The sequence below is a fragment of the Hyperolius riggenbachi genome, chromosome 9 (genome assembly GCF_040937935.1).
Source record: "Hyperolius riggenbachi isolate aHypRig1 chromosome 9, aHypRig1.pri, whole genome shotgun sequence".
NCBI lineage: Eukaryota > Metazoa > Chordata > Amphibia > Anura > Hyperoliidae > Hyperolius > Hyperolius riggenbachi.
The window spans coordinates 192,790,848-192,807,634 of NC_090654.1; the positions used below are offsets into that span (position 1 = coordinate 192,790,848).

Genomic DNA, 16,787 nt, shown 5'->3' on the forward strand with positions numbered 1-16,787 from the left:
AGTTGGACCTGGTGGTCTGGGTCCTTTTGGAACCTCGCTCAATTGGTCTTTGTGCAAAAAAACATTTCCCCTTGAATCTTCTTTTGTTTCTTCTATTATCAAATGTTTTCTAATAGAATGTTTGCATATGCTACATGTGAATTTCCTCAATTATTTTTGCATAAAAGAAAAGGATTTTGGAGCTGATAAACCATAATGGAGGCCCTTTAAAAGACTATAAGAGGGAAGAAAGTATACCAGTGGCATTTTAATAGAGAATGTCATGATACATGGCATGTAATAATGGTGAAATTGTAATTTAGGGAGGGGTATGATGTTGGTGATTAGTACAGTTGTGGAGGCATTTTGTTGGGTGAAGGACCATGATAAGGGCACTATAATGGGGGAAGAACTACAACTAGGGAGCACAGTAATAGAAGGTGCAATATATTCAGGATGATTTAATTGTGGAAGCGCTCATATAAGGAAACCCTCTATCGAGCAGCCCATGTATGAAGGTGCGACTGTCTTAGCAGCCCAATAACAGTAAAGTAACATATACTAATACTGATCTGCCTTTGACTAATCTTTTCGTACATCCCTAACTCTCAAAACTAGCAATACTTCTCAACTGAGCCCCCAGCACTGCATCAAAATAATCTAATGGCAAATGGAATAGTTCTGCCAGCAGGATCCAGTGTTCTCCCCAGGAGTTTTTTCTAGCCGGGTGGCATGAAAAAGTAGCCGGGTGGGGCGCAACGGTGGGAATGCTTACAGCATAGGACATCCCTGCACCCCCTATCACATCCCATGCACCTCTGCACCCCCTATCATGCCCTATACACCCCTGACATCTCAAATAATACTGGGTCCTATTTCCTTATAACAGGTTATTGCACTCTTAAAACACATTTCATACACTATGCACTCTAGCACCTCCCCCTCCCCTTCTTCATGTAGTATCACCTCCCCCCCCCCCGACCACAAGCACTCCTTACTGCCGTTTGCCGGGCTCCATGCACCCCAGGATGTTGTGGGTGAAGTTATTCAGTGGGGATGCTGGAACTGGTGACCCGCTTCCCAGCCCACTGATTCTGGACACTTGCTGCAGCCCAGGGGAGCACTGGCCAGGCCGATATACGGACAGAGGAGAAGTACTGGAGGATGTGCTCCCTAGTTCCTGCAGCGCTGCTTGCCCCCCTTTGTCGTCTGCCAAATGTCCTCTTGGCAGGGGGGCTCTTACAGGGCGGATGATCTTCTGGTTAGCTGCCGCTAGTTTCCGTAGCGCTGCCTGCCTTAGCCGTGCACCAAATATCCGCGCTCACAGAGCGGATCTCCTTCTACATAGCTGCCGCTCGTTCCCAGGCAGTCAGTCAGACCTCTAGATCGGCGGCAGCCCGCAGGGATAGGAGAGAGGGGAGCGATGTGTGGTACTGCGCCATAGACTTCACATACAGAACGTGACAAGTGATGTAACTTCCTGTATTTCAAGTCTATGGCGCAGTACCACACATCGCTCCCCTCTCTCCTATCCCTGCGGGCTGCCGCCGATCTAGAGGTCTGACTGACTGCCCGGGAACAAGCGGCAGCTATGTAGAAGGAGATCCACTCTGTAAGCGCGGATATTTGGTGCACGGCTAAGGCAGGCAGCGCTACGGGAACGAGCGGCAGCTATGTAGAAGGAGATCCGCTCTGTAAGCGCGGATATTCGGCACATGGCTAAGGCAGGCAGCGCTACGGAAACTAGCGGCAGCTAAGCAGAAGAAGATCCACTCTGTAAGCACGGATATTTGCCACATGGCAGAGCAGGACAACTACTGTGTGAAAATGCAGGCGGGCCTTTGATAGCACCCGGGCGGGGCCTCAAAACAGCCGGACGGGCCGCCCACCTAATTAGTCCTGGGGAGAACACTGGGATCCTGGAGGAATTATTTCTGGAATGCACCTAGATCAGTCAGCTGACATGTTTACATTTTCTATCACTTTCCTCACCTGCTGCTGAAGAGGACCTTTGAATCCAAGGTTGTCCGCCATCCTCAATGCCTGGCTGTCCTTTAACCCTTCAAATATGTCTATTTCCTCCTTAAAGAAAGAAAAAGGGAAGAACAGTTATGCTAGCCAAATTTCATTATGCAAAAGGAAAAAAAAATATTTGTCAGCTATCAATGAAAAATTAATATGCACCTCAGTGCCAGGATTTTGGAATTGAAACAGGTGCCCAAAGGGTACATTATAATTATGTCACCAGGCTTTGAAGGAAGTCCTTCCACAACAAGACGGTGGCATAGCGACAAGACAATCTGACACAGCTTTTCACTTCTAATTACCGGGCAGATGGCTCTGACAAACATTAAATTGCTAATTCTTCTGACAGGCTCTGGAATCTTATTGCCGTGCTGGGTCTGTGACCCAGCAGTGTTATTACAAAATAGGCTTTAGGGAGAGGCCTTTGTTTTGGCTTTGAAAAATATTAATTGTTACATTTCATTCCAAGAAAAATATGTAAGGGGGCTTGTCTGTACACTGGATGTGATCTGATGGAAAGCAGCCGAAAAATTTAAAGATAAGCAAGAAAAAGCAGTGCTGCAACATCCGTAGGCTTTAAGGTAACTTGAAAAATGAGGTGACCAATGGTCAAAACAGCAGATAGCACAAGTTGCTGGCTGCCACCGTCACTTCCGGTACCTAAAAATTCTGTCCCATGTAACTATCGATACACCCAAACTCTTTTATACAAATTTTGGAAGGCTGTGCCTTTTGCAATGAGTACATCTGCATGCCTCCTGTGTCCGCACACTCATAAATGGTAATTAGCCGAGCATCACAAGCAGGCCGAGTCAGACACACTTCACCAGGAAGTGGTTCAGCAGAAAAGAGCAGTAACTGATAAGGTAAACTCATAAGGTAAATGAAAGCAGCAGTTAAAATTCTATGGTGCCTTCTGATTCACCCACTGGTCACCTTATCTTACTTTTAAGCCAGAGTTCAGGTTTACTTCAAAGTGAAATAATTATTTTCACTTACCTTTTCCACTAAATAAGGAAAGCAGAGTAAAGTAGAATAGAACAGAGTTTAGAAAACATAGTTAAGGCCTGGTGGATCTTCTGCCTTCTTTTCAGTCCCTATGCCCCAATTTCCACCACAGTCTTAACCCAATGTCGCATGTCCCTACTCAGCCTTGGGAGACTTTATGCACAGTCCCAGTACTTGGGCATAACACAGAGGCCTTCATTTTGCAAAGCATAGGGAGTAAAGGCTGGATAGTGTAATGGTTAAGGGCTTTGCCTCTGACACCGGAGACCAGGGTTCGAATCTCGGCTCTGCCGGTTCAGTAAGCCAGCATCTATTTAGCAGGAGACCTTAGGCAAGTCTCCCTAAACACTGCTACTGCCTATAGAGCACGTCCTAGTGGCTGCAGCTCTGGCACTTTGGAGTCCGCCAGGAGAAAACCGCGATATAAGTGTCTGGCAGTCCTTGCTGGCAACAAGAAATCTGAGAGGGAGAGTGTCTTCACTCATTTCCCATTATAAAATAACATGCTTACTTAGATTACCTGCAATGGAAGGTAACCAAGCCCTCTGTTCCTAGAATTCAATGCTGTATGTACACCATCTATGTTACATGTGTAGCCTACCTTAAAAATAAGCTCAGGGGTTTTCTCAGCCACCTCTTCAATGTCCATTCCACCCTGAGGACTTCCAACCAAAACAGGCCCATTACATGCCCGGTCCATAAGGATAGCTAAATAGGTTTCTCTGGAGATATCTAAGGCTTCTGCAACCATAACCTGTAGAAAGAATGAAGATCTTTGTTAACCACACTAGTATAAATATAGTATGTAGCACAGCAAAAGTAATCATGTTTTGGAGCTAAAAGGCCTCATTTTTCCAGGCCTGTGGTCACATGAACATGCCTACAGGAAGCTGTTAATTCAGATGCAGACGGAGTGGAAATTCCAATGTTAACATATGGTAAAGTTCTCTCCCAATGTGTAACAGAGTTGGCAGCGTCCTGTAAGCATAATCATGTGACCACATCTGGCAGGAAGTGAAGGTAAGCGTTCAAAACAATTTTACTACACTAAAACGCAGCATAAGTCTAGAGATACATTTAATTTGTTATGAACAATGTGAAAATGGATTGGAACTTTGGCTTTGATAGGAACTCTATCCAAAGCTAACAATATTACCTCCTGGAGTTCACCTTTAACATTTATGTGAAAATGCACTAAGCATAAAGGAAACCTGAAAGGATTAAAACAGAAGCATTTATACTTACCTGGGCCTCCACAAGCCTTATGCAGGCCATGAGCTCCCTGACCGCTCAGATATCCTGTAGTCAGCTCTGGCAAATTGGCCAGTCACGCTCCATTGCGCATGCGCGGCCATGCACGCATGTAGCGTTCCCGTAGCTGAAAGCATTCTTCAACAGCCACTAAAGCATGATAGGGGTGCATGTTCGGCGAGGAAGCCCACGACTTGTATGGGACTGGAGGAAGCCCCAAGTAAGTATAAATGCTTCTGTTTTAAACCTATCAGGTAAACTTTAAAGTGTTTAAAAGGAAATCCGCTCTCAGTTCCGGTCTCCTTTAAAGAATGATGTCAACCGATGTTACCAATGAGATTTCTTTCATCCAAATTCTCAGAGTAGGCTTAAACCTGACAGGTGTCTGTGGCTTAAATGACAACAGCTACTTCCACAGATAGGAGATGCTCAGAACAGCAGCTCAGCCAGCCAGACTTGCCGGATAGGTTGCCCCCTGTGGTTGCTGCAGACCTGTATACAAATTATCACTGTGAACATATAACGTATGACGAAGCTATGCAATAATGCACACCTATGAAGTAGAACCTGCATATTTAATGTACAATCTTGAGCATCTTGCTGATCCATGTACATATGTAACTACCATATTATTTATAATCAATGCATAGGAACATTTCTCAAAACACACATTGGTAAAGACCAAGCTAACTTTACATCGTAAAGGAATAGATGTGATACCAAGAAGCAGTTATGGATGTAGGTATGGTTTACTAGGAATACATGAATGATTTCTTTGGCTTCACCCACTGTACACAAGTAACACCTTACAGGCGTAAATACAAGTAAAACTTGCACATTTCTTCTGCTTTCAGATGAGACTATTGTACTTTGAAGTTTCAAAGTACAATTTGAAATGTGTTTGTTTTTTTTTGTTTCTTTAGATTTATGGTACTTTTGCTATTCAAAAAGGGAAATGCCACCCTTTTTTTTTATTATAAAATCAATCAGGGGAACACCGATCGATTACTAAGGCAAGTAAACACTGCATAGTGAACGCCTACACTGAAACACAGGATAAGGAGAGGACTCTGCCCAAGCGCGCACAATGTAAAAGGAACATGTGGACATGCCACTTACTGAGCGCTATCGCATGAAATATTTGGACCAGTGCCTAGAATTAGGCTTTTTTACGATATATATTTGTCCTTCAGTTGGGTTTGGAGGAATGACTCTCACTACATCAATTTATCTAGTTCCCTGTGACAAAAAAGTGGGGCATCTTCCTGTCATATTTTTTTAAGAGCTACAAGGAACCAGGCCTGGCTTACTGAGATCCAAAGATCTAAGCACTTCTCCTCTGTTACATGCTAATTTTATCCTAATGAAGCCCCGTTCTATGTTCTATATTAAGACACAGAGGTACAGTTAAACACAAAGGATAATGAGGCCAGTTTTGCCATCACTTGACACCTCCTGTTTTCCCCATTTAAAGAAAAGTGTTTCCTACAGTAGCAGGAACATGGATGCCTGCCAAAAGCCAAGAGACAGGCTCAATAATTGCCTGGGTCTTGGAATTCACTGAAGTACTCTGCGCACAGCTAAAGGGGTAACAGTGAACTGTTTGGCAGTCATCAGGCTGCATTTTACTTTCCTGCAAAAAAAAAAAAAAAAAAACTTCATAAGAGCAGATCAAGAGTGATATCAGTAGCTGAAGCTTTATACTAAATATACCACCAAAAAAAGGGATGTGTAGCAGGTCTTATTAATTGGTGCTTTTATGTAAAGAAGCAAAGGAATTTATAAGGTACTTTTTTAATCTTTTAAACAAGCTCATCACAAGTCTGAGAAACCGAAGCAAAGGTTATAATGAAAAAAGTAATTAGAAAAAAATGTACCTTTATGTCAAAATTATCGGTAATGCTAGCAAGGTACCGTATTTCAAGTTTTAGGCAGATGCTAGAAGCTTTTAAGAATAGGTTGGCATAAATGCTAAAGTTACAGAGTACCCAGCAAGCTCTTAGTGAACCAGAACTCATAAGAGTGTGTAAGAGGCTACACAATGGACCAAAAATGCTATGGAAAACAAAAGTTTGGCTTCTTAAAACAGAACGTATTGCAATTATTTAGGTTGGAGTGAGCTCCGAGATGTCTCCCAGTGCATCACTGCTGAATATGCAAATCACCCATTGTTGTCCCTGTAAGCTAAACACACCTCCAGATTCGCTGGAATGCAATAATGTGTCAGCTTGTTAAATATACAGAGCCACAATAACCCAATAGGCATACAATTTTGGAATGGTTGATCCTCATTACTGCATGGCAAGGATTAATGTGGCTCTATGGGGTAAAACTTGAAACACCCAGAGTTAGAGTGCCCAGCAAGCTCATGGTGACCCAGAACTCCTGAGAGTGTGTAAGAGGCTACCATAGACTAAACATGAACCTGAATAACTGCAAATACTTTCTGTTTCAAGAAGGGAAACTTATTTTGCATAGCATTTTAGTAAGAGGGTTTTTTTCCCCCCAGAATCTGTTTTCTGTCTATGTGGGATATACCATACCTCCCAACATTTTAAAGTTAGAAAATCGGGACACAGGCCACACCCATAAACACACCCCCAAGTCACGCCTACCATAACGGTTTTTGAAGATTTTTTTTTTATATTGATGCCCTTATATTTTTTAATAAATATATCCCTCATATACCCTGCCCGTGGGTGGGGCTAACTGTGATGTAGTTATACCAGCTAATGTAGTTACATAAAAAAATATGAAGTAAATGCACATAATGACAGACAGTGTTTCCCCAGTAAACGCACATAATGAGAGACAGCTTTTCACCAGTAAATGCATATAATAAGAGACAGCTTTTCACCAGTAAATGCACATAATAAGAGACAGCTTTTCACCAGTAAATGCACATAATAAGAGACCGCTTTTCACCAGTAAATGCACATAATGAGAGACAGCTTTTCACCATTAAATGCACATAATAAGAGACAGCTTTTCACCAGTAAATTCACATAATAAGTGACAGCTTTTCACCAGTAAATGCACATAATAAGAGACAGCTTTTCAACACTAAATGCACATAATAAGATACAGCTTTTCAACACTAAATGCACATAATAAGATACAGCTTTTCACCACCAAATGCACATAATAAGAGACAGCTTTTCACCAGTAAATGCACATAATGACAAACAGCCAGTTGTCCCCAGTATATGTAGCCAGGGATATATGTGCCTAGTATACGTAGTCAGGGGTATATGTGCCCAGTATACGTAGCCAGAGGTATATGTGCCCAGTATATGTAGCCAGGGGTATATGTGCCCAGTATATGTAGCCAGGGGGCTATGTGCCCAGTATATGTAGCCAGGGGGCTATGTGCCCAGTATATGTAGCCAGGGGGCTATGTGCCCAGTATATGTAGCCAGGGGGCTATGTGCCCAGTATATGTAGCCAGGGGGCTATGTGCCCAGTATATGTAGCCAGGGGGCTATGTGCCCAGTATATGTAGCCAGGGGGCTATGTGCCCAGTATATGTAGCCAGGGGGCTATGTGCCCAGTATATGTAGCCAGGGGTATATGTGCCCAGTATATGTAGCCAGGGGGCTATGTGCCCAGTATATGTAGCCAGGGGGCTATGTGCCCAGTATATGTAGCCAGGGGGCTATGTGCCCAGTATATGTAGCCAGGGGGCTATGTGCCCAGTATATGTAGCCAGGGGGCTATGTGCCCAGTATATGTAGCCAGGGGGCATATGTGCCCAGTATATGTAGCCAGGGGGCATATGTGCCCAGTATATGTAGCCAGGGGGCATATGTGCCCAGTATATGTAGCCAGGGGGCATATGTGCCCAGTATATGTAGCCAGGGGGCATATGTGCCCAGTATATGTAGCCAGGGGGCTATGTGCCCAGTATATGTAGGCAGGGGGCTATGTGCCCAGTATATGTAGCCCGGGGGCTATGTGCCCAGTATATGTAGCTAGGGGGCTATGTGCCCAGTATATGTAGCTAGGGGGCTATGTGCCCAGTATATGTAGCTAGGGGGCTATGTGCCCAGTATATGTAGCCAGGGGGCTATGTGCCCAGTATAGGTAGCCAGGGGGCTATGTGCCCAGTATAGGTAGCCAGGGGGCTATGTGCCCAGTATATGTAGCCAGGGTGTATATGTCCCAGTATATAGGCAGGTGTATATGTAGCCAGTATATGTAAGCAGGTGTATATGTAGCCAGTATATGTAGGCAGGTGTATATGTAGCCAGTATATGTAGGCAGGTGTATATGTGCCCAGAATAGGTAGCCAGGGGTCGTTCCCCCCCCCCCAGGAGAGGAGCAGTGCAAAGAGGAAGAGCCGTGGGCAGCGGTGGAGAAGGGGGGCAATCTCCCCCCCTTTCCCTAACCTTAGGGTGCTCTCCCTCCCTCGCTGTCCCCTCCGGAACTAAGTGCGGTGGCTGGCAGAGGGGCGGAACTTACCTTCCGTGTCTCTGTCCCGTCTGGTCTCGTCGCCGGCGCGGGATGATTTGCCACTACTCTGGTTTGATCCAGACCAGAGCAGCGGCTGCAGAACCAGAACTTCCGGCCGGTGCTTGGAGCGACACGGAAGGTAAGTCCAGCCCACTGCCAAGTGCCAAACGCCGCCACACTTAGTTTTGGAGAGGACAGCGAGGGAGGCAGAGCACCCTAAGGCGAGGGAAGGGGGGGAGATGGCCCCCTTCTCCGCCGCTGCCCACAGCTTTCCCTCCACTGCGCTGCTCCCCTCCTGTTATGGGCGGCTGTCAATACTGACAGCCGCCCGGGACTGGGGGGCTCATACCGGGATAGCGGGAGAGCTCCCCAAAATCGGGAGAATCCCGACGAAAACGGGACGGTTGGGGACTATGGATATACTGGTTGATGTCTGGAGGCACAGGAATACACCGCTCCCTCAATAGGCTGCCTTGTTAGCCTATTGTGGCGACCCTTGCTTGCTTCAACCCTATTGGACTGAAACTTCTAGGATTTAGAAAGAAAGGAGAACAGTTAATAGGTCTCTGTAAAGGGGCCCATACACCTAACAATTTTCCCGCCGATATACAGCAGATTCGATCACTGTGATCGAATCTGCTGTGAAATCGTTGCGCAACTGCTGACAGAACGATCGATTTCCGTCCAAAATCGATCGTTCCCGTCGATCCGTCCGTCGAGATTTTGCTCGATCGCCGGCGGGTCGGGAGTGCATCGATAGCGGCGTTCGAATGTCCGACGCCCACCGCTTGCGGCAATATATAACCTGATCCGGCCGGCGTGTACCCCCGCTGTCACCGCTGCTCCTTCTTCGCTGGGTTTCGCAGGCTTCACTTCATTCTGCCCGGACAGGAAGTTTAAACAGTAGAGCGACCTCTACTGTTTAAACTTCCCTGGACAGAAAGTTCAGTGAAGCTGGAGCCGAGCGCGGAGAAGACGACAGCGGAGACCGGGGGACATGCGCCGGCCGGATCAGGTAATGTATGTGGGCAGGCGGGCGGTGGCGGCAGCTCCACAGATTGTGATCGGTTTCATGCTGAAATCGATTCACAATCTGTTTGCAGTAAAGGCAGCCATACGATCCCTCTCTGATCAGATTCGATCAGAGAGGGATCTATCTGTTGGTCGATCTGATGGTAAATCGACCAGTGTATGGCCCCCTTTATATTACTGATCTTTATTCTAAGGATGATTTGTTTGATATAATCACATGGGTAACAAAGCTAGGCTATTAACCAGGCTATATCGGAACTCACCCTGTGAACTTTAACACCACCTTCAGCTGTTTGCTTTGTGGTCAGATTGTAGCCAATCATCTGCTTTGTAAGAGCTTCCACCTTGTTGGGACTGCAAGAGAAATTAAACATAAACACACATACATATGTACAGGATCTTCTCAAAAAATTAGCATATTGTGATAAAGTTCATTATTTTCTGTAATGTACTGATAAACATTAGTATGCTTGACTGAACTTAGCTCTGTTGGCTCAATCCTAGATCAGGAGAGCTGGTGCCGGTGCTACACCTCCAAGCAGGTACACCACCCCTGCTCCACACAGTGATACTAGATATAGTAGAAGGAGGCACTCCACAGGCAAGAACTTGCATTCAATTTTATTACATGTCGATGTACACTACATGTTTCGGGCTCCGCCCTTCATCAGGTGATGAAGGGCAGAGCCCGAAACATGTAGTGTACATCGACATGTAATAAAATTGAACGCAAGTTCTTGCCTGTGGAGTGTCTCCTTCTACTATATCTAGTATCACTGATAAACATTAGACTTTCATATATTTTAGATTCAAATACACACAACTGAAGTAGTTCAAGCCTTTTATTGTTTTAATATTGATGATTTTGGCATACAGCTCATGAAAACCCAAATTTCCTATCTCAAAAAATTAGCATATTTCATCCGATCAATAAAAGAAAAGTGTTTTTAAAACAAACAAAAAAAGTCAACCTTCAAATAATTATGTTCAGTTATGCACTCAATACTTGGTTGGGAATCCTTTTGCAGAAATGACGGCTTCAATGCGGCGTGGCATGGAGGCAATCAGCCTGTGGCACTGCTCAGGTGTTATGGAGGCCCAGGATGCTTCGATAGCGGCCTTAAGCTCATCCAGAGTGTTGGGTCTTGCGTCTCTCAACTTTCTCTTCACAATTTCCCACAGATTCTCTATGGGGTTCAGGTCAGGAGAGTTGGCAGGCCAATTGAGCACAGTAATACCATGGTCAGTAAACCATTTACTAGTGGTTTTGGCACTGTGAGCAGGTGCCAGGTCATGCTGAAAAATGAAATCATCTCTATAAAGCTTTTCAGCAGATGGAAGCATGAACCCACTTTTGAACCAGAAACAGCGGCAGAAGCGCCTGACCTGGGCTACAGAGAAGCAGCACTGGACTGTTGCTCAGTGTTCCAAAGTACTTTTTCCGGATGAAAGCAACTTTTACATGTCATTCGGAAATCAAGGTGCCAGAGTCTGGAGGAAGACTGGGGAGAGGGAAATGCCAAAATGCCTGAAGTCCAGTGTCAAGTACCCACAGTCAGTGATGGTCTCTGGGGTGCCATGTCAGCTGCTGGTGTTGGTCCACTGTGTTTTATCAAGGGCAGGGTCAATGCAGCTAGCTATCAGGAGATTTTGGAGCACTTCATGCTTCCATCTGCTGAAAAGCTTTGTGGAGATGAAGATTTCATTTTTCAGCACAACCTGGCACCTGATCATAGTGCCAAAACCACTGGTAAATGGTTTACTGACCATGGTATTACTGTGCTCAATTGGTCTGCCAACTCTCCTGACCTGTACCCCATAGAGAATCTGTGGGATATTGTGAAGAGAAAGTTGAGAGACGCAAGACCCAACACTCTGGATGAGCTTAAAGAGAAACTCCAACCTAGAATTGAACTTTATCCCAATCAGTAGCTGATACCCCCCTTTTACTTGAGAAAAATAATGCTTTTCACAAACAGACCATCAGGGTGCGCTGTATGACTGATTTTGTGCTGAAACCCCTCCCACAAGAAGCTCTGAGTACCACAGTACTCTGGGCAAACTGCCACAATGTAACAATGTTCACAGACAGGAATTAGCTGTTTACAGTGGTCTCTAACAGCCAAAACAGCTAGGAGCAGCTACATAACCTGCCCACAGTAAAAATGTCACCATGTAATAAATGTCAGAATGTAACTCGGGGAGAGGAAAGATTTTACAATGAGCAAACACTGACTAAATCATTTATACATAATTATGGTAAAAAATGAAGCACTTTTTTTACTACATTATTTTCACTGGAGTTCCTCTTTAAGGCCACTATCGAGGCATCCTGGGCCTCCATAACACCGGAGCAGTGCCACAGGCTGATTGCCTCCATGCCACGCCACACTGAAGCAGTCATTTCTGCAAAAGGATTTCCGACCAAGTATTGAGTGCATAACTGAACATAATTATTTGAAGGTTGACTTTTTTTGTTTTAAAAACACTTTTCTTTTATTGGTCGGATGAAATATGCTAATGTTTTGAGATAAGAAATTTGGGTTTTCATGAGCTGTATGCCAAAATCATCAATATTAAAACAATAAAAGGCTTGAACTACTTCAGTTGTGTGGAATGAATCTAAAATATATGAAAGTCTAATGTTTATCAGTACATTACAGAAAATAATGAACTTTATCACAATATGCTAATTTTTTGAGAAGATCCTGTATATGAACATAAAAAATGATCAAAAACAAGCTATTTTACATAAGCATGGTTTGAGATCTGTGAGGAATGGAAGGATAAGATACATGTCTACAAAAAAAAGATTGGGTTTACACATTTTAGGAAATAAATATTTTTTTTGTTACGTATAAGCAGAAAACTGTGTTTATCAGGAATTCAGACACATTACAGCGGAATGTAGTTTTTTGGAAATCTGATAGCTTGACTGGGGAAGAAAAAAAATCTCACTGTACTGCTGTACAGTAAAGATAAGGCTACTGTTAAAAGAAAAAGAAAAAAAAAAGTGGCTTGATGAGGATTTAAAGAGGAACTCCAGTGAAAATAATGTAATGAAAAAAAGTTATTTATAACTAATTTAGTCAATGTTTGCCCAATATAAAATCTTTCCTCTCCTTGATTTACATTCTGACATTTATCACATGGCAACATCTTTAATGCTGGCAGGTGATGTCTGTGGAAAGAGATGATACATTTTTGGCAGTTGGAAGCAGCTGTTATTTCACACAATGCAACAAGGCTTAACCCGCAATGCAACACCCTGGTGCTGACATCACACTGTGGGAGGGGTTTTACCACAATATTAGCCAACATTGCTCCCTGATGACCTGTTTGAGAAAAAGGAAAATATTTCTCATGGGAAAGGGGGTATTTTAAGCAAAGACAATGACAGAAAATAAGCTAACCATAGAATTTACCGAGTGGCACAGTGGATGACGCTCTTGCAGCACTGAGGAACAAGGAGTTTGTATCTTCTTCTTGTGTTTACATGGGGTTTTTTCCCCAGTTACCACCTAAGTTCCAAAAACATTGACAAGCTAACTGCCCCCCCCCCCCCCTCCCAAAAGTTGTCTTAAGGCATGGTGGCATAGAGTGGGTGGGCGGGGTGACTAGCATAGGCTTGGCCAAGCCGATCCGGCAGGCAGACCTCTTGCCAACATGCCAGGGGGAATCAGAGGCCACTGTACACTTGCTGGATTCTATGCAGAGTCTGACAGAGAACCATATAACGTGTACAAGGCTTTGGGTTGTAATAGGGACACCAACCAAACTGGCCACACAGAATTCAATAAAAATATCAAATTTAACAGCAATTCAATAAAAACTAATGGATGTACATGGGAAAAAAAACTATTAGACAAGGGAAAGTGAAACACGTTAGCACCTATTCTCTGTGCAATACCTTATCAATCTAAAATGAAAGTCAGCAACAAGCTGGAGTGCGGATCATTTTTCTACTGGTTATAAAGGGAAAGCCACTGAAGGCAGCAAACTGCAGCAATCAAAAAGTTTTATTTTTCTACAGGTGAACTTTAACCAAAAGTTTTATTTAAACTGTGGAATGCTGGAGTCTTCAGAGGTGCCTTTAAGATCCCATGAGCTGTAACTGTTTGAAAGATAATGTCTTACTAATTTTTTATTTTATTTTTTGTAAAAGCAAGTTGGTTTTTCACAAAGTTTACCTCCACATGAGTGAGGAGTAGCTCTCCAGTGCTTAGGAGTCATCTATGACCCCCATCCAGTCTATCACAGTGCATTGCATAATAGAGACTGGCCGCCTATGGGCACCTTTGTTCCACCCTTAGCACCAATCCAAGGGGTTGGTTAAGCAGCACATGGAGTAATGGGGCAAGAACATGGTCACTTGGGTAGACTTAAAAAAGGACTTCAGAACAACTGGCACTCCAGAATGGGAGTGGTTGTGGCAGAAGCCACAGCTTCAAAATGTATGTAATTAGGCAAGTTCATTTTTTTCTCTTTATGTTTAAGCAATTATTCTTATAACCTGCTTTCTTGCTAACCGAGTCAAATAAGCAGGATGAGTATAGTTACACTTTATCTGAAATATTGGACTCAAGAAGCCTTCCCTTTAAAACTATACTGCCCTGCAAACCTAAAAACCTCATCAGCAGCCCTGACTGTGTTAATCGTTTGTCCAATAAAGATATGCAAGGTAAAATGTAGCTTGTCTAATAAATAAAGACATTTTTATAGCTTGATGAAGATCAGAAATGACTCAATTTAATCTGCATACCTCAAAGCTGTAAATGTGTGATGTTAGAAATGGTATTTGCCAAGGCAAACTTTACATTCCTTCCCCGGCAAAGGTACAGGAAAAAACAGACAGGAAGCAGTTGGGGACAATTCCTGTCCTAGTGACAAATACTATAAGAACAGGATAACTGATAATTTAAAAATATATTAAACTCTATGTACGTGGTCAGAATAAAAGTCAACTGTTTTTGCATCAAAGGGAGGAAGGGATAAAAGTTTGCTATTCTTGAAATGCTGAGAGCATCTAATACTGGAATCAAGAAGAAACGGAGAAAGGAGACTCAAAGATGAGTTTAAGATAAATATTTTATGGGTTATTTTTCTTTTTAGAGGGGGCGTGGGATTCAGAGCACTCAGAGAAAAAGGTGACTCGAAAATTGTCACTTCTTTGTTAACGTTCTCACATTTGGGGAAAGAGTAGGTTATGTTTGATTGAAACTTACTCAGTCGTTAAATGGACTCCACCTTTCAAGCCACTGTCAAAGACTCCTTTTCCTCTGCCTCCAGCCAGGATTTGTGCTTTCAAGACAATTTCTCGTGCCTCTGTAAGAAACAGAAAGGTCAAAAATCACTCATGGTCCTAGAAAAACAATTCCAATAAGGACAAAAAAGGAAAAAACAAAGTCAGAATTTAGAACTAGACCAACAGTTTCTGAAACTGGTTTGCACCATGGTACATGCCAAGGTTCCCATTGCAATCGTGAAAAAAAAAAATACCTTCTGTAGCCCAGCCATAGTGGTGTTTATCCTTCCTGAGCGATATATTCCTCAGAGGGGAGGAGCACTCACGCTGATCACACCACATGTGAAGGAAAGGAAGTTCCATGCTATCTATTAGAAGGGGGTGAGAGCGCAGGGAAGAAATTCCCATTATATGCAAAAGGACACTGCCACTACAATGGCGGGGGGTGGGCTTTACAGCCATGTGAGCACACTATTAAATTATACCTGACCCGAGGCAAAGCTACCTAAGGTGAGCACAAAGCTCAGGTGACACAGAGAGGAAGCTTGGACACTGTGTGGGGTAACTGGGCTGGTGGGGCAGACTCATCAAAAAGCTCAGACACACTGAGTGGGAATAATAAGAATGCAATTGCACACTACTACAGACAAACATACATATATACACAACAAATGCAAGTAGACTTGTAAGGTAAGAAAGTGCGGCCCAGGGTTGCATCATAATATACAGTCTGTTACTGTGTACCACCACTTGTCATATGTGCCATGCCGACTTTTATTCTAAGCCAAGAGTGCCTTGGGAGAATGATCAAAATGTGAAGGGTGCCTTAAATGGGAAAATATAGAAAATAAAAAAACTTAACTACAAAGAGGAGGAACTCCAAAATGGTGGACTCAACAAAAATGTCCCCCACGTTATTTTAATTACTTAAAATCAACTTTAAGTGCATCTTTAATGTATTTAAAATTTTCTTTGAATGCTTTCTAAAATCAGTTTCTCTCTTTTGCTCATGGTTTGGCAGTATTCAGACCTGATGGACCTGCAGTCTGCCTTTCAGCTATATGTTCCCACCAATGAGGATGCACCTGCTCCACCTGTCTATAAAAAAGGGTCATATCTTGAACTGTTCAAAGCACTATTCCTCGGGGAATGGTCTTCCGCAAGAAGACACATGCATTTTGCAATGACTGGATCTTTCTTTCTCTTGCTGTGGTTAAGCAGAGAGTTACCTCTAAAGCTCAGCTCACACTGCAAGGATCACTGCAGCACGCAAAAACGAACAATGAACGATTGGTTTCTATTCTCTTAATAGGTTCCCTCACACTGTCATTCATAACTCAATTGAACCACAACACAAACACAAAGTTGCGACCTGCTGCATTTTTCCAGTGTATGTGTCTCACATAGAATCCTATGGTGGAAGCACATCTGCTCCAGACATGAAAAAGGACCCAAAAATTAATCGGAGCAGACACTGAATATCTGCCCCACTCTGAACAGACCTTTTTGACTCTGGCTTGATGTGAACCGAGCATAAGTCACGTCCAAGCTTCTTTTCTTATTTTATTGATACCCACAAAGGGGAGGCTGCTGAGGAAGATGAACTGATATCTTTCCTCTACAGTGTAGATCCATGGCTGGGCACTGTGCAGCCAGTCATACAGTTAGCCTCTTTAAAATGCCCCAAGCTCCTCTGCTAGGAAGTTCAGCAATGGATGTGCCATAAGGTGCCCATGGGAGACTGTGAACATTAATTCTAACACTAATCGATTAGCATGTTTCTTGCCCTCCTTCC

General features: G+C 43.6%; 1 protein-coding gene across 1 annotated transcript in view; it reads right to left on the minus strand.

Annotated features, from left to right (window-relative positions):
- SUCLG2 (succinate-CoA ligase GDP-forming subunit beta) overlaps window positions 1-16,787 on the minus strand; it is a 317,157-nt gene that overhangs the window by 223,167 nt on the left and 77,203 nt on the right. The window contains exons 3-6 of the mRNA XM_068253828.1: window positions 14,973-15,072; window positions 10,011-10,101; window positions 3,614-3,766; window positions 1,972-2,061 (exon numbers count right to left, since the gene is read on the minus strand). Coding sequence (XP_068109929.1) covers window positions 1,972-2,061; window positions 3,614-3,766; window positions 10,011-10,101; window positions 14,973-15,072 — 434 coding nt within the window. The remainder of the gene's footprint in view (window positions 1-1,971; window positions 2,062-3,613; window positions 3,767-10,010; window positions 10,102-14,972; window positions 15,073-16,787) is intronic.